This window comes from Hemicordylus capensis, chromosome 3 (genome assembly GCF_027244095.1).
Source record: "Hemicordylus capensis ecotype Gifberg chromosome 3, rHemCap1.1.pri, whole genome shotgun sequence".
Taxonomy (NCBI): domain Eukaryota; kingdom Metazoa; phylum Chordata; class Lepidosauria; order Squamata; family Cordylidae; genus Hemicordylus; species Hemicordylus capensis.
Genome location: NC_069659.1, coordinates 198,866,322 through 198,891,560, shown reverse-complemented (window position 1 = coordinate 198,891,560; position 25,239 = coordinate 198,866,322). Strand labels below are relative to the sequence as shown.

Sequence of the window (25,239 nt, the reverse complement as noted above, 5' to 3'; positions counted from 1 at the left end):
TAGGTCTTCAAAACTCCACCCACCAAGGACAGTTGCCCTGATCTTGCAGCAAGGGACGCTGTTCAGCAGAACATGGGAACACTTCCCCCAGAGATGTCATCTCTCACAAAGAGCTAAGGAAGAGGCTGTCCACTCCAAGCGTTTCTCACCGCACAGAGTTCTGGAGCAAGCAGAAGCAGCCCACACTACATCTGTCTGCTCCAAAGCCTACCACAGCAAAATACCTCCCTTTGGCATGAGCAGAGGACTTGAAAAAAGGAGAGGGGTCTGGGATGACTACAAGTTATAGTTGGTTAGCAAAAGCTAAGATGTATGGACTCCAATCCAAATACACAGATCTGAACCACTGTTCTGCATAATGTTCTTCACTAAGCAATATAATATAGAAGCAAGTCAAGTTGGAGAGGGCATGAAATGGGGTAAGCACTAGCAAGTGGGTCAGACTTTAACAGGGGAATATGCACAATTAGGCTACTTCTCCCACCCCCAGAATAGTTTTTATTTTGAAGTAAAAGGATGCTGTCATATGTGTTGTGTTACTACGGCAGTGCAAAAGTAGGATATCTTTTTTAAAAAAAAAATAAAATAAATGTGCTCCTTAATAAATCTAGAAAAGGTCTGTCTGGCTTTAATGAATGAAAACAATGCACAGTACAATCTGATTTAACAGACTGGGACCTTTCCATTAACTCAAAATAATGTTTACACATGTAATCCTGTGCACAATTTAACAAGCAGAATCACTTATGCACATATATGGTTTACCGAAACAGAAAATGCCATCATACTGCTGTCAGTATAGTGATAATCACTATACAAAAATTCCAAAATCCCCATTTGTGCTGCTATCAAGAAATGCCATATCTTGGAAAGCCACAATTATTATTTCATGATTCATAAACAAATGGTTAAACGTAGCATGAAGGTGTTTACCTAGCTCGAAGGTCAGCAACTTGATCAGTTAATTGGCCTAGCATTTTACAGGTTCCCAGGATCTCTCTTCGTTCTTTGCCTGCACACAGCTCTCCAACTTTTCCTGCTTCATCCAGGATCTGCCTTATGGCCTGTTCACCAGAATCTCCTAGAAAGCAAAAACAAAACTCATGTGAATATGGACAATGTGACCCATGCATTATTTACTTCAATGAAACAGTCCTAGCAAAACCTATACAACACTGAATGAAGTAAGGAAAGATCTTTTACTGAATGTACCATACAAGAAATATAATCCATCATAATAGGACAGTGTTCCTCCAGCAGGATAATGTTGTTCTTGTAATAGGTATATCATTTCACAAGATTAGGCATGATGCATGTGAGTGAAAGTAAATTAATTATAATGCCAAGATGGAAAGTTATATGATGAGAGAAGCAATACTATTTCATTTTTCTTTAAGAGTATCCTTATGTGATTTTAGAGGCAAAATTATTTATGTTAATTTTCTATTAGGAGAGCTGGTCTTGTGGTAGCAAGCATGACTTGTCCCCATAGCTAAGCAGGGTCTGCCCTGGTTGCATATCAATGGGAGACTTGATGTGTGAGCACTGCAAGATATTCCCCTTAGGGGATGAAGCCGCTCTGGGAAGAGCAGAAGGTTTCAAGTTCCCTCTCTGGCTTCTCCAAGATAGGGCTGAGAGAGATTCCTGCCTGCAACCTTGGAGAAGCCACTGCCAGTCTGTGAAGACAATACTGAGCTAGAAAGACCAATGGTCTGACTCAGTATATGGCAGTTTCCTATGTTCCTATTCAAGATATCCAGAGTATAGTCTTTACATTTGCAATAGTGCCTCCTCCTGATTGGAGGAGCTTCCCACTCTCCCAGAAGAGCAGAAACAGTCTCACCCTGGTTGCTGCATCTTAACAACATGAATATATAACTCAACAAAGTAAACTTGGAGAGCAATTATCAACGATGAAAACAAATAAGTCCTTGTAGGACTCGACCCAGTTCTTCCATGTATGCTTATGAGCACAGATCAGACAAAACACTCACTACTGGGTAAGAAGACTGATCTCTGGATGTCTAGAAAAAAATTGAATCTACAGTTAGTATAGTTCCCTCTTCCCTCACTGTGATCCAGAAGCTTAAGCTTGGAATATACAAAGGTAGTAACATCTTCAAAGCAGAATCCTTGTGATGTAGGGCCATTGTTCAATAAACTATTGGCTTAGGCAGAACCATTGGTCCCAAAGGCTACAACAGATAAGGACATGAGATCCACCTTGCAGTAGCTAGGAAGGTTGAACCCCGATGTCCCATCACACTGGCCATCCAATCACTGAGCAGCATGTCCCCATACTGTGTGAAGTCTCACCCACAGTTCAACATCCTGACAAGGTACTAGATTCCCCCAAGATTGAGACAAATGACAGCTGCACATGGTTCCTGCAAGAGTTGGGCCCTCTTAGACACTCTCCTGAGTTCCTTAGAGGAATGACAGAATTGAAATAAACAGAAGCCCTTTATGTTCAAAATGGCCTCACATTCAGATTCTTTCTGGCACTGTAAAAAACTGAGGTCTAGAGCAACGGTGGCGCCAGCGGGAGCAGATTCTGTTGCTTGAATGACAAACAGATGATGAAAGCTTTTCACTGACCAACAGGATCTGTTCCAGGGTGCAGTGAAAGACTCCAGAGGATACCCATTCCTCACCAAGATAATGGAGGAGCAAAGGAATGGGCATCACACCAATGATAAGTTCTTTCAACCCTTATGGCAAACCGTGACTGAGCAGAGTAAGTAAGTGGATTGAGTGAGTCCATCATTTCAAGGCCCCACACAGTTCTGTCTAGATTTGGAACCATCAGATTTCTTTGTTTGGCAGGAACCTTCACTTCCCTTGCCTCAACAAGGGCAGTCTCCAAAGGAGCACCAAATAATTTGTTCCCAGAACAGAAAGAACACAGCACAGACTCCAGCAAGTAAATACAGAAACAAAATGTGCTCAGTGATCAAGAGAGCCACTGCAAAGGGGTCAGATGCAGAGCCAGCATCAGTGTTTGTCTAATCACCATTTATTAAGCAGCCCTCACATACTTATTTTAATATAGGACTCATTCCCTAGCAGCTGAGCAAAGCTGGCATGCTAATTAAGATGCAGCATCTTTCTAAGAACCGCTACCATTCCAGAATACAAATATGGAACAGCTCTAAATAAAGTAATTTGGATGACTTGATAAAGCCACCAAAGCTTTCCAAACCACTTAGCATAGAAGCAGTTTGCTTTACATTAATATTTGAAAGATCAATGCCTAAAAGCTTCCATTCAGAGTCCCACTTTAAGGTAACTCGGGATTCTGTATATGCTGCAATTCAGCAATCGCACAACACTAGGCCTGAAATGTGATAGTAAGCATCTAATTCAGCATCCCAAGAATATCAGCATTCATAATAACGTGAATAATTAATTTTCATACTACTAAGGTATTTTAACAACCAAGTATCTGGCCCTTTGGGCTGCAAAGAGAGGTGTCCAAGTCCGTAGGCAAGGCCAGATTTCTGAGAAGTCAGGGAGAGAGGGAAGGCTAGAGAGGATATCCAGGGTGGAGCTTCAGTGCCAAGGCTAGATCTTTTCCCTTTGAGTGACTTACAGAAGCAAAATAAACTATACAGAATAAAAATGTGAATATGTGCATGATTTATACAAGTTGCATAATTCAGCTTTTTCTTAGCATCACTTGCCCCACCGAATGCATATATACGGCCTTACTTCACATCCCACAGAAGTGTGTGTCCTCATCAGCAATGACTTAAGGTTACCTGCTGGAGCGTGGGGATCCCGAAGCCAGCCCTTAGCCTGGTTCATCTTGGAATCTATTAAGGCCAATGCTCTCTTCATGGCTTCTGTGTCCTTTACAAAAAAAAAAAAAATAGAGGGGCAAGAATTTATCCTAATTGCATACTATGACATGCAAGTTTGGATGCAAGAGCAGCACACAAAAATTAAGCACAACGGGCTTGCGTTAGAAACTCACCGAAGTATCAACAACTCAGCAATACCAGAAATATTCCTGTCACTCAAAATGCAGACGTTGTAACATGCATTGTTTTATATTTTAATGTACACCATCACTGACCAAGCAATACAGCAACTCAAGGATAAGGTATAAGATGATTTGTTACAACCACCCGAATGTTAAATATTTAATCTTAGAAAAACTAACACCACATCATTCTATACAGGCCTCCTCCCCCCCACCCTCACAGTTCTCCACTAGAGGGTAGTGTGAGATTTACTGTTCACTGTAGATTCATGCACTGGGGCAGATACAGTCCAAGCAACTATGAATAGCACCACCAAATGCTTTCCTAATAGCCCATGAGTTTCCAGTCCTTGTTCTCTGAAAAGGGAGACATAACTCTGGGCAAAAATCAGTAGTATTGTGCTAACCACAACCATCAATAGCCAGAAATGCTGTCTGTTCAGATTGTATTTTTCTGCCTATGGAGGATTGAACCAGGGAATGACCATTTTGCCTACTTGTGAAGCCAAGCATGATGCACTGTTGGTCTAACACAGCAGGAAATTCATATGCAATGACCTTATGATAACCGAATTCACTCAGTCTCAGCATCACACAATTTTCATAGCCCTATTAACCTTGCAGAACTCCATGCAAGCTCAAAAGCACAGAAGAATAGTAGAACTTGAAGTTATTTACTACTTGTTTATAACATGGTGTATCCAGATTCACCCTGGACAAACAAATGATAATTTGTCTTTGTCATGACGATGATGACAAAGTCCTCAGTGGCTTGGCCCAAGATACCCAAGGAACCATCTCCAATCCTATGTTCCAGAACAGTCACTAAAATTGACCAGCAACACTCTTGAATGCATCATTTTATGCACCAAGTCACATCAACAAGAGGGTGCAGAGAAGCACTCCCTTTGGCTGCCCCCTCAGCTTTAGAATTCTCTTCTCCTAGAGACTCAAAGTAGCTCACACCTGGGTATCTTCAGGATGTTGTGCTAGACCAGTCCTTCCCAATTTTGGCCCTTCAGATATGGTTTGACAACTCCTCCCATCATCCCTATTGGCCCCTGTGACTGGTGATTATGGGAGTTGTAGTCCAACAACAGCTGGAGGGTAAAGATGTTCAGCCCTGTGCTACCCGTTCTTATTCAAGTTGGCTTTGGCCCAATGTAGGGAGGGATAAGATGGAGTAATTAACAAATTGTTATATGCTGCAAAGCCTTTGGATGGGAAGGGCTAAGAGAGTCCAAATAAACCATGTTCAGAATTCATGCCTGAACACATCACCACCACCACCACTACGCAAGGTGTCGGGCTGTGTGGCTAAAAGCTGCTTCAAATGTCCTCTGCCTAGCCCCATAGGTTTGCAATATCTTTCTGAAAAGCATTCGCATGTCAGAAAATACACTACAAGCATGCACCAGGAGGCCTTGGCAAATTGTAGCCCCAAGGCATAAAGCCACAATAGATTCAGGGATCTCTCTTAACTAAAGCAGACCTAAGACATTCAGAGACCTATTCTGCCCCAAGAAACAAGACCTATTGATTCAGGCAAACTCTTGTAAATACAGTCACCCTGAAACTGGACATCTCTCTGCATAATCTGTGCTTCTTCAATCATAACTGACTCCACCAATATTTAGCTGATGCTAGAATATCCAGCACTAGTCATTCCTGTACCTGACAGCAATGCAGAAGAACCCTGTGAGACAACCATTACACCATGGTTTTCTGAGGAGAATTACACAAGGGAATATCAAAGGAAATTTTGAATGTGAGGAAGAGACCACAGCAGCTAAATACAAAGACAATACTAGCTGCAGAATTTCATGCAGATACCTCATATGTCTGGTTTTTCCAGTGGTTCTCACCAGCACAAGCCCATTTGTTTTAGAAATGGTGCTTTCACTGATGGAGCCTTGTGAAGCAGGAAATGTGGTTGGAATAAGTAATTGTTAGTGTTGCTTTCACAAATATATTTTCTTTTAAAATCCAACTTTAGGAATAAGCAGCTGGCTGCCCAGGGGTTCATTCTGTAGCACAGTCCCCAAATCCAAGGATACCCCATCTTATTATGGACATCAAATTATTTCTCCAGCATGAATCAAGACACAGGCAAAAAGCTCCTCAGACATCCTTCAACATGCACAACAACGACGGTTCTATCATACATCATATACCTCCTCTTATGAAACACTGGTAGAGAGCAGCTTGACATTCATGGTGAGGTGCTGGCAGTAGTGGCTAGACTCTCCTTGGGGGTGAGCAACTGAGACACATATGGAGAGAGCTCTACCAAGGAGAAAGCTTTGAAGAACCCTTTCCCTGGGTCTTGGTGCAGGAATCAGTCAGATAGAGCAGGGTTTCTTCACCTTGGGCCCTCAGATGTTGATGGACTACAACTCCCATCATCCCCAGCCACAATGGACATGGCTGGGGGTGATGGGAGTTGTAGTCTCTCAACATCTGGGGGCCCAAGGTTAAGAAACCCTGAGATAGAGCCAAGGTTACTGGCCCTTCAGCCCTTCCTCAATGCAAAAATACGGCCCCTGTCAAATAAAGGTTACTTGCCAATAAGGCTCTAATACCCAAGAAATGATACAAGTCTGGCAAGCCTAAGCCATATCAGCATTTCGTGACCAAAGAAGGCAATACTGGGAGCAATATCTCAAGTCCAACCTTCTGTCATAACTGCTAACTTAGTCACCATGCATGGGCGTCAACGTTTCAAGGTACCAAAATCTTGAGAGCAGCCAAGTGGAGCTGAACACACTACAGGGATCCATCCCATATTCTTCTGACTTAAATCAGAAAGTCCCCATGTAAAAACACTTGCAATACACTACACAGCATGCAAACTGTTACTGCTGGCACAGCTGAGCCATTTTAAGAAGGGGTCAACAAATACAAATATAATCAAGTAATTGTATTTGCTGCTTCATATTGGCATCAGCTCCTGGGATCAGTTTCCTACACATCATGTAGGGATGATAATTTGAGCAGAGTCCAACATGTTAAAAAAAAAGAAGAAGAAGAAGAGCACAACAGCTCTCCCAGGACCTCAGAATGGAGATGGAGAATTGTATATTAGAATCAACCCCTCACCCTCCGCCCCCAGTCAAAAGTACCCCTATAGATGGAAAGCTGACAGGCCAAGAACAGTCCTAGTCCAGCCCTTCTTGATATGGTAGAATTCCACATGCAAGAGGAGAGTGACACAGGGGCATATTCCAATATGCAACCTCCACAACTGCATTCTGAAGTGCTAAAAGTAGCTACTGCATGTTTTTTGTACTGGGTACAAAGAGAACATGTCAGCATTCCCTTTGAAAGTTCTGTTCTAGAATGCCCCATGCAATGTTACGACAACTCTAACAACTGTAATAGTCTCACATCCTTGTTATCTTTGTAGCTTGGTATTGCAAAACTGCTTCTCTGTGGTTGCTTCCTATGTTACATATAGAAGTTCCAAATTTTCTCTACTGCCTGCAACCACTCCCAAAAAGATGCAGAATTGAGGGAAGTATACCCATGTGATATGGATCCCACAACTGATGTGATGTAAAAAGGGGCTTTGCACCAACAGCTACACTGAATAGATAACATGTGAACTCTGGGACTGAGTCAAGATACAGTCTGTAGGCTTGAATGTGGCCTCCATGGCACTCACAGCCACAGGACTGTAAAACATAAGAATTCCAGTTTGGGGCCATTACTATTATGACTACCAAAAAAAAGCTGAAAATGTAATTGCAAAATACCAAAGAGGGTGGTGTGCACACGCACACACCACTTCCGCTATTACACTTACTGGGAGAGCAAGAGGAAATATAGCTGCCCCGTGCCAGCAATTTTTAATGCAGCATTGGGGGGGCGGGCAAGAACACCCTCCCCATGCCTTAAAGAGGCCCCCGCCCCTACATTCAAACTGGTTCAAACGCAGGAGTTCCGAATGCGTTCGGCAGTCTGTGTATAGACTGCCGAACAGGTTAGTGCACATCCCTAATCTGCCATCTTATTTTTCCTTAGGAAGGCAGCAAAAAATTCACTGGGCTAGCACAAGCCCTACAGATGTACAATTTTCTTTCAATGATCTCACTTTCTTCTTTTTCTGGAGGAATTCTTTTTCCCCCAGTGGAAGCCTATGTCAGGAAGAAGCATGCAACAGGCACAGTAAATAAAGACATTGCCAACCAACACATTGCTTCAAATGGGTGAGAAAGTTGTGACTGAGTATACAGAACAACCTTCTCTGAAATGCTCAGGTTTTTATTTCGGTAACATGAGAGGAGAGAATGTCAGTCTCACACTCCCCATTGCCCTGCTCTGCCTGGGAAGAAAGAAATGGCCCAATGGAACACTGGATTTATTTGTATTTGGGATCCCCAAACATGCTGCTCATCCACAGTCTGAAAAGGGAGCAGTTAACCGCAAGTTCAGGACTGAGGTGTAGCCATAACCAGTACTGGGCCCAGATCATACATTACTTTCTATGTGAAGATCAGGACAGGGCAGTCACAAGTCTTCAGCTTGCTGGAGCAGATTCCTGCACAGAGCTAAGCTCACTCTGCTCTCTTACAGGTACAGAAATATAGTAAGCAAGTGGTACAGAATATCTACAACCATCTCAGCACATTGGCAAAAATTAGTAATATCATAATACAGTGCGAAATGTTGATTAAATACGATAACCCTGTTTACATAGTGGCTGCAATCCAGTGAACAATGCACGCAGGATCCTCACTGTTGTCCTATGAAGGAAGAACTATGAACTATGCCATTTAACCGCACACACCGTAGTCAATGCAGTCTGAGCTCCTGGGATTGCACTTTGAAATCGTAGAGTCAGAGGGTGGGAATGTGTTCAGCACATGAACAAAAATCACAGCTGCAGGAGACTAGTCAACCTTTTGCTTCTAAAGAGGTAGACCCTAAGAACAGGGCTCAACAGTTCTCCTCCTTTGTTTTCTGCAGCTGCTCGAGAACAAAGAGTTGCCAAGTCCACTTTTCTAAATGGCATACTTAAGTTGACCAAGTACTTGGGCAGCTCAGCAATAAATATATTTCCAGATTACCAGTGTATATGCCTATACTATATAAGGTTATAGTTCAGGAAAAGAGAAACTAAAAAAAGGAAATGGGCTGTTTGTCACAATTGTTATTTTTGGGCAAGGACTTGAGTACCTTTTAGATCGGATTTAAAACACACACACAAACACACTTGAAAAGGTGGCCCACTTTACAATTCTGGAGTGGTCAAAGATTCAAGACAACAGCTGCCAAGACTCGGGGCAAAGGCAGCTGTCACAGAGAATGTTCAGAGTTGTCTTATTTTATAGCTATCAACTTGCTATACATCCAATTCATACCTACTCAAATACAGGTGGTGGAGAAAGCCACATCCATTACAGATGCCAAGAAGATCACAATATCCAAGTGAGGACAATATGGAAGTAGAAAGGAACACCCAGCAGAAAAATATCACTTCACTAATACATAGCAGGATTTTTAAAATGCAGTTTGGTGCTGGCTGCAGCTGCTGCAGCCAATCACCTTAGAAAGTTCTAGGTGTGGATTCAGTATCTAGCATAACTGGTTTATGGCCACTTGTAATCTGATTATAAGCACTAACTTTTTAAAAAAAATCACTATTATTGTCTTTCATACATTAATACTGTATTCACACTGAAAAATATCCTGTCTTCTCAGATAAAAATCTACTGCCATCTGCTTTTCATTAGACTGTAGCAAACCCAATTATTTGCTACAAGCAAATCCACATATATGTTCTAGTTAAATTTTAGCAAAAGTTTATTAATAGTCTATTTTTTCCATTCATAAAGATGAAAGTCTGAAAACAAATGTTACAAGAGCACATCTGACGCATTCACAAAATCATTTTTGCTTGGGGGGGAAAGAAAGGCAAGACAATACCTACTCCTGTCAAAATCCTCACAAGCTAAGCAAGCAAGCAAGCAGCATGGAGGTAAACTTTACTTTCACTAGCAAACTGTCATCATTAAATCCACATTAGCAAGCCTGGAGATAGTATGAGGGCTGTCAGCACCTCATAATCAACTCCATACTTCAGTGTCTAGCTGGTAATGCTTTAAGTGCATTTTAATACCCCTGCCATCAGAAGTGAGTACAGTGTTACAACCAACATTGGGGGGTGGGGGGTACACAGCACACAGTCTGCACACTGCAAAACACCCCAGGGCCATGCTTTTCTGTTTTAGTAGAAAAGTAAACATGGATTGTGGAGAAGAGCTTACCTTCTAAAAGGTGGAAAATAATAAGGAAATAGAAAAACAAAGATGCTTAAAAGGAGTCATAAATAGCACAGCATTATTTCACAATAAGAGTGATGCTCTCTGCAAACTATGACCACCCCCTCAACTATCACATTATTAAGCAAGTCCTCAGTGGTAATGCTGCAATGTATAAATTAGAGCTGCCAGTTAATTAAAAGGCTTGAAGTCGCAACTTCCAAATTACAGTAATTTGAACAGAAGATTATCTCTTAACAATGCCAGTTTTAAACAATTAAGATCTCATGATATTCTATGGATATTGTAGTGATCAGCCACCCCTCCCACTAAAGAGTTAACAGGGAGTGAACCCTTGTCTTGACTGACACGCTGGTGAACTCCAGGGCAGCCAATCAGCACACCAGGTCGGTGGGACTTAGAGAGCAGTTGTGGGGAATTCTGGGAACAAGGAGGACAGTCTTTGTTGGAGGTACATGCAGAAAGGTTTACTGAAGGGCAATGGAGTTTGCTCCCTCATGGTTAAAGCCAGCATGGAGGTTTCTCTCATAGAAGAACTCTGTAGATCCTTAAAAGAAAGGATTGCAGGAGGCTTGAATTCTCTTCTGGAGTTTGGTGAGTTCAAGGAGAAGGGAAGTTAAGTTTAGTTTAGGGGAAAGTTTGTTTAGTCAGACTTTGCATTAGAATTTCTATTTCTTTGGTGTGAGTGTTTTGCATATTTCCCGATACTGTTTTATTATAGTTTACCAGAAACGTAATTGAAATAAGAAACACTACCCTACGCCCATTCTACCTAGGCTGTCGCAAAACTCTCTAAATATTTAAGTGTGTATTAAGACAACCCATTTTTGTAATCTTATTAAGTATTCTTAATTGTATCTAAAAGTTAGAAAGCCTCAGACGGAAGCAGTCTGCAGAAATTGAATAAAACTGTTTTGTTTTTTGTAGTTCCTGAGTTTTTAACTCAGGAAAAAAGAGGAGGGAAGTTCTCTGGTGCAGGCATGTCCTGAGACGTTCAGCAGCTATCTATGTGTAGGCTTGCATGTGGAAGACTTTTTTACTTATCCAATAGCAAAATAAAGAGAATTTTCCCTGAGATTCTACCCCAAGCCTAGAGAGGGTCAAACTCTGTCGATGTGGTTTAAAATAGAAAAGGTATGGCAGGAAAAAGGAAGAGTGGGCTAGAGTTAAGGAAGGGTGCTGGTAGAAGGAAGGTTAATAGGGTAAAGTGTGATGTTTATCTCCACCTTCCAACCGCTTCTAAAGTTTGTTGTAAACTGCCCAGTGTGTGTTTGGGGTGGTGTACAAATATACTAAACAAACCAACCAAATAAAATCCAGCCACTTATATCTGCCAGATCCATCATAAAAGATTAATGGCATCTGACTGAGGCACAAGTATAACCAAAGACTGAAATACCATCAAGAGATCCTGAAAATAGTTATCTTAATTTCTCTATTCATTTAAAAGGATTATGTTTTGAAGAAGAACAAATTACCTTTACCTCCTACTTGAATGGTTTAACTCTATTGGTGCAACTCCCATGCTTATACCATTTACCACCTATGAAGGGCAGTGAATATTAACTATTGAAGCGAGAAATATAGTGAAGGTTGTAGGGAATGAGCAGTGGCAGCAGATCAAGAAAGATAGATTTTGTTGCAAGGGTGCAGAGGAAAAACCACACCCTGGGCTAGACAGATTAATTGTCTGACTCAGCGTAAAGGCAGATTAACAGATTCCACATCAGTTTTTCCTCAGCAGCAGTGGCATCCGAGCTGTCAGAGACCTACCCTGCAATAACTTAGTAACTGCCATAGCAGACAGAGCGGGGTGGCTTTTCTCTCTTGGCAGTATCAACTTCGACATTCCAATAGAGTTAAGAGCAATGGGAGAGTACGAAGAACAGAACAGTGAACTCACCCCACCCCCGGCTTACACTGCCCTGCGCAATCTCCTTGTCATGCTGGCATGAGACCAAGAGACACCAGGATTCTGTAAGTAATCTCATGATGCATCTCTACACTCTTTGTAAAGCAGAATAAGGTAATTTATGCTCCAACAACGGGAGGGGAAAATGCTGAAGAGGGACGCCACTGCTCATTCCAAGAACTGGTTTTGGTTGCCAGTTCAACACTCTTGAAGAGTGGTTCTTTCTGTTTCTGCAGCCATCCTTGGCAGTTCTCAGAGAAGATGGCCGCCCTATTCTTCAGGAGCTTAACAGGGAGCCAAGCAGACCAAGCCTTATTCAGCGCTGTCCCCTTTTCAGTTGCTTTGCCACTGTCCCCCTTTACAATGTTGCCAGTTTGTCTCTTCTGTGTCTTAGTCCCACTAGTTTGAGGAAACAAGATTTCCGAAGCTTTGGGTGTTCTATCGAGTTGAGCATTACAACTGTCATTTTATATAATTTAGTTGCAAATGTATTTTAGTTTGGATTACATTTAGAGTGATTTCAAAGGAATCTGTTCCCAATTAAGTGAGCAAAAACCACCTGAAAGTGTGTGCTATTGAAAAATTGGATACCATATACTGTACACAGTGACTCAGTTCAGATTATGAACAAGCCACAGGTTAATATGCTCCCTCCTCCTTTCTTGCACATGGCTTCTGTTCCTCAACTTAACTGACAACTAAACTGGCAAATTATAGTTAGTGCTTGCCCTCCAAACTAAAAGTATAAACCATAGTTTGAAGGCCAACAGCAAACTATGTTTGGCATTAAACAGGAATAAAAGAGGCGAGCAAGAAACAGAGAGCACCCAAGTTCAGATTTCCATCATCTGAACAGAGCCATTCATTGTGTAGGTGTATCAAGTACAGAGTATGCCTTCTTTAAAACCTCTTACAACAGCATAGGAAGTTGTATAATCCTAATGGCATTTCCAGATTCAACAGCTGACCCACCTTGCTGGCCCAAGCATCTTCATCCCAGGATGTGAGCTGCAACACACGAATTATTTCATTTATCTCGGTACTCATCTTCTCCACCGTAAAGTTGCGGTTTTTCAAGGCCTCTTCTATTCCTTGACTTTTGGAATTTTTAGTTGTTACAAAAATCTTCATAGCTGTGAAGATTGCACAGAAGATTAGATCAGGAAATTAGGGAATGTAATATACGCAATGCCCCATTGTATAAAATCAGGCAGAATAAATGATGTTCACAGTAGAGATATTTTAAGGACACTTGAAACCTTTATCCGTCTGCACTAAATGCCTATGTCTAACTAAAAATCTCCAAATTATTTGTAATGTCCACCATAACCAGTATAATGAGATGGGGACAATTTCTCAGTGAGTGCATCCCACCAAGCATGAAATGTCCCCGTTGCTAAGCAGAGTCTGCCCTGGTTAGCATTTGAATGGGAGACCACGTATGAGCAATGTAAAATACTCTCCTTAGCAGACAGGGCCCCTCTGGAAAAAACACCTGCATGTTTGCTTGCAGAAGGTTCCAAGTTCCCTCCCTGGCATATCCAAGATAGGGCTGGGAGAGACTCCTGCCTGCAACCTTGAAGAAGCTGCTGCTAGTCTGGGCAGACAATACTGAGCTAGATAGACCAATGGCCTGACTCCTTATAAGGTAGCTTGCTATGTTCCTACTTCTGCTGCAGTCTCACTCAAACTGAACAGTGATCTCATACATTATCACAGGGATATTGGGGTGTAATTCTTGGATCACCCAAATCCTGCATCCCAGTACCCCTCTGTGGTACTACAAGGGATCGTGGAATACATCTGGCAGACCATATCTGGCTGCTTCACTGGCACCTCTGAATATATCATTGCTGAAAGTTATTGCTTGCAGAGTCATATTGGTCCTAACAAAATACCTTAAAACTTAAATTTTCTTAAGAACTTTAAAGTCCAGAATGATCCAACTCCAGGATATACAAGGGAGCAGCTCTGTTTGTGTGGGTGTGAGGGCATGCACATGCAAAAGAGATCAATTGGTTATCAACTGGAATGTTTTAGTGAGTTTTCATTGCATTCTAATGGATTGCTTACCACTTTGTGGACCTGATGGTGGAAAAGCAAAGCATGTACATATAGACAGAAAAATCAACATTATTGTGCAGATTAAACACATGATATTCTGGCAAGGAAATTATATGTGAAACTCAGTGTGATGCTGTAGTAGTTACCATGACATCCTACTTAATTCCAGGCATTTTAACTCCAATGAGAAAGAGGATAGCCACCTATCACTGTATTTTCAAGGCACCAATTATACAAGCCAACTAGGGGCGTGCACAAAACTGGTATGCCCGGTTTGGTAAGTAAAACTTTATTTCCGTCACAGACCAGCAGTACAACAAATAACAAATAAAAAGAATAAGATAATCATGTAAAATCAGACTACATTAATATGCATTTGGCATATTATATAGCAATATTTGGCCACAATATGGATAACATCCGGGTTAAGGTCAGTAAGCAAATAGTTTAAATAAAAATCCTCTCCACGACCCAGAAAATTAATCAAAAGTGGGGCAACTAATTGGCATCTTATGTCTCTGTAATATTCACAATACAGGAGAACATGAGCAGTTGTTTCAACATCACCAGATCCGCAAGGGCATAATCTTAGTGTGTATGGTGTACCCTGGAATCTCCCATGGAGTACAGCTGTTGGAAGAACCTTTACATGGGCAACTGTTAGAGCTCGTCTAAACTTTGAGATTAAGATACTACTGAAATATGTAGCAGGCCTAAACTCAGTAGCTCAGTGCCCTGACTTCCTATATAAATGTCACTCAGTAACTTTGCGTGTTCCATCTGCAACTCCATGTCCTGGATACGTTGCACAATAATTCTTTTGGCCTAGCCAAAGCCTAATCTGAAAAGATCATCTTGAGAAAATCTATATACTATTTTTTTGGTAATCTCCAGCCCGGTTTGGTTCCAAACCTGAACCAGACTCAAACTGATCTGGGCATGTTCGGTTTTGTGCACACCCGAACAACCCCTGGTTCAGTTCAAGTTTGGGGAGTCTACTTAATTTTTTTTTAAAACTGAAACTCACTGCTTCTGAGGGTGCAGCCGCAGCATCTCCAGAGGTTCCCCTCCCCTGGCCAGCCTACCCCAGTAACATTTACAGCCCGGTTTGGGTGGTTTATGGCCCATTCCGGGCCTCTGTGTAGTTGCAGCAGCCATTTTGGAGGCTGCCACACATGCACCATGGGCCTCTGCATGGCCAGACCAGAGACTGAGTCTGTTAACATTTTTTTAATTAAAATGCCCAAACTGGCCTGGGGTGGCTTGAGATCAAGCCAAACAGGGGCAAGTTCAATTCAAGGCCAGCTCAACGTCAAACCCTTGAACTGGACATGTTCAGTGTTGAGCCGGCTCGTATTCAAACCTATTCGCACACCCTTAAAGCAAACAGAGTCACCCTAAGTGAAGCAGCGGAGAAATGCTTGACTAACAAGCAGAAGTTTGCCAGTTCGAATCTTCCTATATCACTGCTGCCTGATATAGTATCAGGCAGCAGTGATATAGGAAGATGCTGAAAGGCATCATCTCATACTGTGCGGGAGGAGGCAATGTATTCTACCAAATAGAACCACAGGACTCTGTGGGCGCCAGGAGTCGAAATAGTCTTGATGGCACACTTTACAGCAAACATGGGCTTCTTACCACCACCAGAAACCATTCATATTGAAGATATAGGTGACAAACAGCTGGTGAAGGGAAGGGAAAAACACTACAGCACATGTAATCAAAAGAGGCAGAAGCAGCAACGCCAGCATTGAGAGTCCACTATGCAGCAAAGTGTGAGGAACTGGATCAGAACTTACTCTCACTGGAGTGGTCAACCTCCATCTGGGCTGTATCAGCTGAGAATGTAGGACTAGGTGGGACTAGGGAAACAACACGATGGAATACTTTTCCATACAAATAAAATCTTTGCATATAAGAAATACTTGTGATAGGGATAAAGGGTTACTATGTCAGTAGAAAGGTAGTAACACTAAGTCATGTCTAGTGTGAGGATTTGGTTTTATAGTGTGGAGAATGTCATTCCTGTCTTTAGGGATGTCTGCCAGAACTGCAGGTGAAGAGAGCTAGGCCTTAAAGACTGAGTACGGGGAGAACTTCCAAATATTATCATATAAATAGCCTATGTCTCAGCATGCTCAGCTCACAGAACATAAATAGGAGATGTGCAGGGTATGCATGCTGTGACTTAGGAGGTACAACTTTCCTTCTACACCAGCCACAAATAAAACCACAGTTTTAGTATATGTAGTCAGTTTACAAGGGACATTAAAAGCGTTTGCTTTTGAAAGGCTTTCAGCATGCATAAACCCACATGATTTTATTCAGCACAATTTTATCCATACACAATGCAACACATTTACATGCATCGTTTAATAATGAAATATTGCAGAAAGCTACCTGAAATAAGGACAGGCAGCAGTTCCTTTACAGTATTCATGGAATTCACCAACATGACTCTGTGTTCCTGGTGCGTCAGCTCTTGCTGTCGTTCATCAATCATTTTGGCCATCTTGGTCATTCCTAAGTGAAGAAAGTCAATGTTGTTAAACCAGTGCTGCTTTCTCTCCAATATATGCAACCTTTGATCACAGTTTTGCAACACAGAATAGGAGAAAGTTATATGAAACAACAATGGGCTTGCAACAGAACGTCACTGTGTATCCATGGTGCACAAGTATTACCTGAGTGTGGTGAAATCACAAATAGCAACATGCCTGCTCTAACTGGGGTCCTATATTATATACTACCTTTCCCCCCTGCATTTGTTTTTTTGGGAGGTAGGGACTGGTACTCAATGCTAGCTCCTTTTCAAAGCCCTTCCTCCACAGAAACACAAAGCTGTGAAATGGCTCGCGAGAAAACGTTGAGTTTTTAACACAACTTTCTTCCTGAGAAGCAGAAGGCTTGTCACAATCGTGAGGGAGGGTCCTTCAAGCTGAGAAATTTCCCACTCTTTTCAAGCCCTCCTCCCTGCTCCTCACCACAGAGTTCCATTTCCTCTCCCACCTGGTTGTCTCTTAACTGTTTGAGGTCACAAACATTCTGTCCCATTGGCTCACATAGGGGCAATATATATTTAATATCCCTCATGGTTATCAATGCTTTTTTCTAAGGCAACAAGGCCGTTCTCACATGCAGCTTAACCCAGGTTAGGGAAGCCCAGCCTGCGTTAGACTGTACATGAGAACTGCCAGGATCGGGCCTGATCCTAGCAGGGCAGCGCTGCCAAGCCTGGCTTTTCAGCCCAGCTGTTAGCAGAGGTTAAAGGAGCAAGCGCTCCCTTAACCCGGGCTACCTGCTTGTGTGTGAGCATGGGCTGCTTCTAGCCTGCCCACACACCGAGATGGGTGCCTAGAGTACCCATTCCTTGGGAGAATCCCTCAGTGCATCGTGCATGTTGCATGGTGCATTGTGGGATTTACAGAGGCCAGGACACATCACCCCGGTCTCTGGAGCTGTGCCACACAGTGATGCTTGTCTGGGAGCACAGTCCACGCTCCCAAATCAATCACTCATGGGGGGCGGCGGAAGAGAAGGTGAGTGTCACCAGTCTCCTCTGCTTGCCTGGGTCATGTCTACAACCTCAACATCTATTTTAACTACAAAAGTCAATAATCCACTTAAGAGAAAATAACCAGCTCAACATTGTGTTGCAAAGTATTTTTTCACATGGCTTCTACTCTTTGAACGTTTGATTAAGTGTCTAAGAAAAACAAAAAATAAGGCAACTTGTGTCAGATGCATACATTTCTGAAAGCAAACTATGAAGAATGACTACCAAGAGTGATGGACCGGAAGCTGCACCTATCATGAAGTAACATATCTGTACATCCCAGAGTTGATATAGCATAGTGCTTAAGAAGATATGCTATGTATCAAGAAGTCCCTTGTTCAAAACCCACCATCACTAGGCGGCCCTTAGACAAGCAATTCTCTCAGACTTAGCATGCTCCTATTTAATATGGAGAGAGTAATACTGGCTTATCCTATAGGGCTGTTGTAAGCATTACATCATGGTAATAACTTGGATCCAAAGGTTCACAGCATGAATGGAAAGGCACCATTCCACAGACAATATGTCGATATGTATATGCAACATATGTATATACCACTTTTCAACAAAAGTTTTCAAAGATGTTTACATAGAGAAATAATAAATAAATAAGATGGCTCCATGTCCCCAAAGGGCACACAATCTAAAAAGAAACAAATAGACACCAGCGGCAGTCACTGGAGATACTATGCTGGGGGTGGATAGAGCCAATTACTCTCCCCCTGCTAAATAAAGAGAGTCACCATGTTAAAAAGGTGGCTCTTTGCCCAGTTAGCAGGGACAACAAGGTACCTCCCTGATTACCAACTACCCATTCCCATTGCAAGCCCTGTGACCCATCTCATGATGTTCTAAAGGGTACCCCAAGCCTGAAGCGCAGATTTCCGGATGAAGGGAAGGAGTTGTGACTGCACTGGAGAAAAGGTAGAAAAATTGTTGCACAAACTGAATTCCATTCATGTTTTTTCTGGATCCAACCAATCTCTCAGCAGCGTTTTGAACACTTGAATGTGCTATATAGTCTTTAGGTTACACTATTCCAGATATTTCTCTTTCACATCACTAAGGCCGCAGGCCCAAGTATGTGGGCTACAAATGCAAGCTGGGGGTTAGTGAGACAGAGTCCACAGATTTCACAACAATCCTCTTCTTCCTCCAGCATAAAATAATGTAGCTGCCAAGCCCCAAAGCAATACTTAGCAAGCATGTGTAAGCAAGACAAGCAACTGGAGCTTTTTAGTTTAGGAAAAAACCCCAATAAGGGTAGACATGATATAGGTCTATAAAATTATGCATGGTGTGGAGAGAAATTTCTTTTCCTCTTTCATAACTCTAGAACCAGGTCATCCCATAAAATTTAGGACTGGCAAAAGGAAGTACTTCACACAGCAGATAATTAAGCTATGGAATTTTCTGCCACGGGGTATGGTAATGGCCACCAGCTTGGATGGCTTTAAAAGGAGCTTAGACAAATTCATGGAAGAGAGGTCTATCAATGGCTTCTAGGCTGGATGCCTATAAAACCAGTTGCAGGGGAACAACAGTAGGAGAGAGACTTGTGTTCATCCCCTGCCTGTGGGCTTCCCAGAGGCATCTGGTGGGCCACTGTGTGAAACAGGATGCTGTACTAGATAGGAATTGGACCTGATCCAACAGGGTTGTCCTTATGATACAGGAGTAGGCTTCAGCTATATCCCTATTTAGCAGCAGTTAGCAGCAACAATCAGAAAGCCACTCTAAACCTTAGCAGTGCTGCAGTGTTGAGAAAGTTGCAGTAAATTATTTGAAGTTGACTTAGTAGGTTGGGGTGCGGGGCAGGGGGAGAGATACCGAGGATCACTCCAATTAAATCTAAGATATGAATAAGGACACTTCCAGACAGAAGAAGATTCTCTTAAGTGTCAGATATGCCACTTAGCCCTCCCAATATCCATAAAATCATACCCAGATTTTGCTGATCCCCATGCTGATCCCAGTTAGTCCAAATAACTAATTGGAAAACTAGAGTTCAGCAGTAGCAGCGCACATGTGCTCTGCATGCTGAAGACCATGCATATTTGGTAAGAAGAATCTGACAAAGTGGGAAAGACCTCTCTACCCAGAGACCTTGGAGAAACCACTGCCAAAGTATTTGCCTAAATGAAACAATGGCAGATCCCTACAAGTATAAAATAGGCAGTTTCAATTTCCCACTTTAGACAGTATGTCAGACTGACATGTGAGCAGGTCTGCAAAGAAAGCATTTCAACAATGTAAAAAGGCTATGTCTTTAAACTGCTAGCCTTGGTCTGTTTCCAACTTAGTACATAAATTATATTTATTTTCTGACCATGTCTGTGCATCTCTCAGGAGACAGTGATCAAAATATTATTGAGGTTCATGCCAGACGAGGTCACGTCGTATAAGGTAGTGGCATGAAGGAGACGGAGGAGAGCACTAGTCAACTATTGTGAACAGCCACCTGAGAATTGAGCAAGACAAAAATGTTGCACTCATCCATCCACCCTCCCACCCACCAGAAACTGTTTCTAAATAATCCAACAGATTTAATGTATAAAACAGAGAGATAATCCAGCACAACTCACATTTATTTTTGGTTTAATTAGGAAGGAGAGATAGATAGATGGACATCTGAAGTAACAGGTCAGCCACTGAGGTTGTAAGAGAGTGTAAATAAATATTAAAATAGCAGGTCCTACTTGCAATGACTCAAGCATTTATTAATATGTGAACATTTTCAGGAAACACGTCTGATCATTGAAACGGCATTCATATAAGCCAAAGGCATGGAACTTCACAGAAATCCAAGAACAGAACATATTAATGTACAACACAGAAGCCATTAACACTTAAAGGTTAAACAACATCGGACTAAGCACATTTTTTAGGATTTCAGTTGAGGGGCAGACAGATTTCAGGGAAGAAAGGGAAGCCTCATTCACATACTACATTCAGTACGTCTACAATCTGTGTATAGTGTATTCATGATAGTTTCTCTATAATGCATACAGTTATTCACGTATTATGTTAGGATGCGGTTGGGATGCAGGACAGTGTGGTAGCGTTCAGATTGTAGAGCTCCCTCTCTAGGGAACTTCATCTTGCCCCTTCTCTGCTGATTTTTCACCATGTAAAGACATTCCAATAGACTTTTAATCTGCCTGTTGGATTATTTAGAAACAGTTTCCTAGGGGTGGGTGGATGTGTGCAACATTTTTGTCTTTGCTCAATTGTCAGGTTGTTTTATAGCTTCTGAAACTGCCTTTTAGATCATTTTAACAACTGTTTTTGTTCTTATTTAAATGATTGTGTCATGTTTTATTTTTTGTAAATTTGAAATTTTTAAAACAGAAAGGCAGGGTATATTTCTTTGTTCATAAAAGAATAAAGATAGCAAGGTACCCTACAGTTACACCACTTTACATGCTTCACAGAACAGGAAGAATGACACAGTCCCAAGCTGTATGTTTACAGCTTTCTTTCCTTCTCTGTCCAAGCCTGTGAGCTCCACTTCTAAAAGGAGAGTGTGTGCAATATGGAAATCTATGAGTATGAAGTGACTTGTACTCAAGTCATTCATTCATTCATTCGATTTCTATACCGCCCTTCCAAAAATGGCTCAGGGCAATTTACATAGCAAAATAATTAATAAATAAAATGGACCCCTGTCCCCAAAGGGCTCACAATCTAAAAAGAAACTTAAGATATAGACACCAGCAACAGTCACTGGAGGTACTGTGGTGGGGGTGGATAAGGCCAGTTACTCTCCCCCTGCTAAATAAAAGAGAATCACCACATTAAAAGGTTGTCTATCCTAAATAGCCAGAGCCCTCCGATGTCTCAGGCAGAGATCTTTCCCAGACCTGCATCCTGAGATCTATTTGAACTGGAGAAACCAAGGTCTGTACCTGAAACCTTCTTCATGGAAACCATGTGCCTGACATTTATCAGCAGAAAAACAAAATCTCACATTTTAAAGTTCCTGGATAAAAGCAGTGGAAGAATACTTTTAATAGAATATTGGGAACATCTAACCTGGCCCCAGATTCTTTGTGTAGGTCACCAGATCCTCCATAGTCTCTACCACCTCTGCCACAGTTAGGTATTCGAGAATTCCTTTGCAAACACGGATGATTTTGCGGACCTTAGACATAAAGGTGGGGGGGGGAGACATCATTCTTACATTTATCACAACAATCCAAACTGGTTTAATTTTAAGACTGCATATTTTAAAAAGGCACCTGAACCAACTGCAGCTATACTTCAGGAGAAGAGAGACAGACATTATAAAGTATCCTGGAAGTGGTTCGAACAAACATTCTGAGCATTCCAAGGCACTTGTTTTCAGAAAGAGAATGAATATTAAACTTCACACTTTTGAATGTTTGTCTTCACCCAAACTTCTATGCTTTGTGGCTCTGGAGGAACATTAAAGGTAGCTGTAGGCCTGTGACCATTAAACACACAAAAGCCACCCTGAAGCTCAGAATCATAACTACTCTCTGAAGGCAAGAGCCACTATAATGTCAAGAGCTATTATCTTGAAATAGCAGTACAGTGCCAGCATAGTAATCATTATTAAATCAAGAGCCGAGCACACTTATAGTAAGTGTGATAACTTTAGATGTAAGCATCTCTTATAAAGCTCCACAGGACTAAAAAACATTGTTTCTGTAAACAAATATTTAGCATTTATACCCAGGACATTATGCTAGAAAGTTTACTCAACAGGAATAGAAGCAAACTTCTGAAAAAGTGCTAAAAAGTAGATTAACTTACTGACAGAAAATACTTTAATTTTATTTTTCTTCATTTGCCAATGTGATACGTTTCAAAATCTCTATTAACAACATTGTAGTGACCAGCCAGCACACAGACCCTAAAGAGTTAACTGGGTAAACCCTGTCCTGACTAATAGGCTGGTGAACTCCAGAGTTCAGTCAATCAGTACATCAGGTGGGTGGGGCCTAGAGAGACATTGGGAATATGGGGGGAAGAGAAGAGTTCTTTGTTAGAAGAAGCAGGCTGGGAGTGCAGAAAGGAGGACATGTGGCCGTGAGAACTGGCTCCAGGAGAATGTCCCTTCTGCAGGTCCTGGGAAGCCAAAAGGGCAGGCAGCTTGAATTCTCATCCAGGATTTGGTGAGTTCAAGACAAAAGAAGCCAGGACTTTGGTTCTGAGAAGTTTAGTCTAGGGAAAGTTGTTTAGTCAGATTTTGAGTTAGACTGTTTATTTTGTGTACACTTTGTATATCCCTGATACTGGCCTATTACTGTTTATCTGCAACATAATTAAGCTAAGAAACACTAACCTACGCCTATATACCCAGGACATTGCAAAAGACTCAGTAAATTTTAATTAATTTAATAATTTAATTTAATAATTTAATTTATTTTAATGCCACAGAAGGAAAGAGTCTGTAGCATTTGAATAAACTTGTTTCTGAGTGGATTTTTAACTCATGAGAAACGGGAAAGAGTAAGGGGCCTTTTTTCCTCTGGTGCAAACATGACTCAATCTGTCAATAGCTATCAGTTTTCTCACCACGTGTATGCTTGCACATGGAAGGTTTGTGTTTTGTTTTTTGTACTTTTCCAATAGCAAAAGAAAGTTTTCCCTTGGATTCCACCCAAGCCAGGGGTGGGGGGGAGCTCTGTCAAGTGGGTGGTGGTGGCAGCCTTTAGAACCTACCAAAAGTTACAGGAAACGATTAGGAATAGCCTTTGCCAGAAAGCTCAGCAGGGATGAGTCAGCATTTTTCCTTCCCCTTACGTGAGCTTGCTCTGAGACAAAGGCTATAATCCGCTACAAACAGACTCTACAGCAGAAAGTAAACAACACACATTTCTGAAAAGGGGAAGTTTATCAGAACCTGTATGGAACTGACAACCAGAATATACAAGTTGAGCCATCTCTGAAGAAGTCAGTACTTCAATACTATAAAACAGTTGTTTACATGTGAGTATTCAAAGCCAACACTTGCTATTGTATAGATGTTGGTTGCCATGAAAAAGCCTACCTCAGCCTCATCAAATGTCAGAAGTAAATCTGATGTCCCAGAAAGGATGCCTCTCGATCCATCTATGAGGTAATCACGAGCAGGTACTGAATAAGGATCAGTTTGGAGCATCTGAGCTGCCTGGACAAGTTTCGTGCACGCGTTTTCCACTCTGTAAGGAATCAGTAGGAAACAGAACTTAACACTGCATGTAGATATCATCACTACATGTAGATAATTAGTTATTCCTAACCCTCACTCTCCCTTGACCACTAATTTAAATAAATGTTTCTTGATAAGGTTATATGCTTTACAAGAAATGCATTACATATGGTTTTAAAGTTCCACACTTTAGGAAAATATACGTAATAAATGCAAATACTGAAAACTATTAACCAATGGCCCTTTTTGGTTTAAAACTAACTGTAGGAGGGCACATTTAATACTGGAGAAGTGGCAGGGGAAGAGTAGACTTGATCCTTCTACTGCCTGCCATCTCCCCACTCCAAATTGTGCTCCCAAGCAGTACTTCTCCATTCCAATGATTTAAAGCAGTGTTTCTCAACCACTGGTCTGCGGACTGGTGCTGGTCCACGAGGCATTGGGTCCGTGAAGCATCACTAATAAAAATCACTCTCCCCCCCCCATTTTTTTTTGAGCTGGTGGGGGCTGGCAGGAGCTCTCTGGAGCTCATTCCTAAGCAGCCCTCGCTACTGGATAACGTTCATTTCACTTCCTTGAAATGAAGATTATCCAGCAGCGAGGGCTGCCTGGAAATGAGCTCCAGAGAGCTGCCGAAATTGTTTTTTTGGGGGGTGCCTGGGAGTGGGGTTGGGGGTGAGGAGGGTGACCCCCTTACTAACTGCTGGTCCAGGAAACTGTGCATGAATAATGTACCGGTCCACGACTCCAAAAACGTTGAGAAATACTGATTTAAAGCACATGGTCTTTGGTAAGATTTTGATAATTGACAGTTTCTAGTGTTTATTTATTTATCATATTTTTATACTGCCTGATATGTACATCTCTAGGCGGTGTACAAAATTTAAAATATTTTTTAAAAACATTAAAATAAGACAATAAAAACAACAGTTATTAAAACAAATTAAAATTGTTGAAGTTAATTCTAATTAATTAAAAGCCTGTGAGAACAGGAGAGCCTTGAGGGTCTTCTTGAAAACAAACAGAGAAGGAGATGCTCTTATTTCAGCAGGGAACATATTCCAAAGCCCTGGAGCAGCCACAGAAAAAGCCCGGACCTGAGTTGCCACCAAACAAGCTGGTGGCAACCATAACCTGACCTCTGCAGAAGACCTTAACAGATGGCAGGGTTCATGACAAAGGAAGCGCTCTCTTAGAATAACCTGGACCCAAGCCATAAAGGGCTTTATAGGTAATAACCAGCACTTTGTATTTCACCCAGAAACATATTGGCAG

At 41.8% G+C, this 25,239-nt stretch overlaps 1 protein-coding gene across 6 annotated transcripts in view; it reads right to left on the bottom strand.

The window, feature by feature from the left end:
- The window catches only part of VCL (vinculin), a 176,068-nt gene that overhangs the window by 33,246 nt on the left and 117,583 nt on the right, over positions 1 to 25,239 (bottom strand). For 4 of the 6 annotated variants that reach the window (XM_053306579.1, XM_053306574.1, XM_053306578.1 and 1 more), the window contains exons 3-8: positions 23,824 to 23,974; positions 21,840 to 21,948; positions 16,649 to 16,771; positions 13,154 to 13,314; positions 3,762 to 3,855; positions 934 to 1,081 (exon numbers count right to left, since the gene is read on the bottom strand). In XM_053306579.1, coding sequence (XP_053162554.1) covers positions 934 to 1,081; positions 3,762 to 3,855; positions 13,154 to 13,314; positions 16,649 to 16,771; positions 21,840 to 21,948; positions 23,824 to 23,974 — 786 coding nt within the window. The remainder of the gene's footprint in view (positions 1 to 933; positions 1,082 to 3,761; positions 3,856 to 13,153; positions 13,315 to 16,648; positions 16,772 to 21,839; positions 21,949 to 23,823; positions 23,975 to 25,239) is intronic. The other 2 variants (XM_053306575.1, XM_053306580.1) reach the window with 1 other exon arrangement.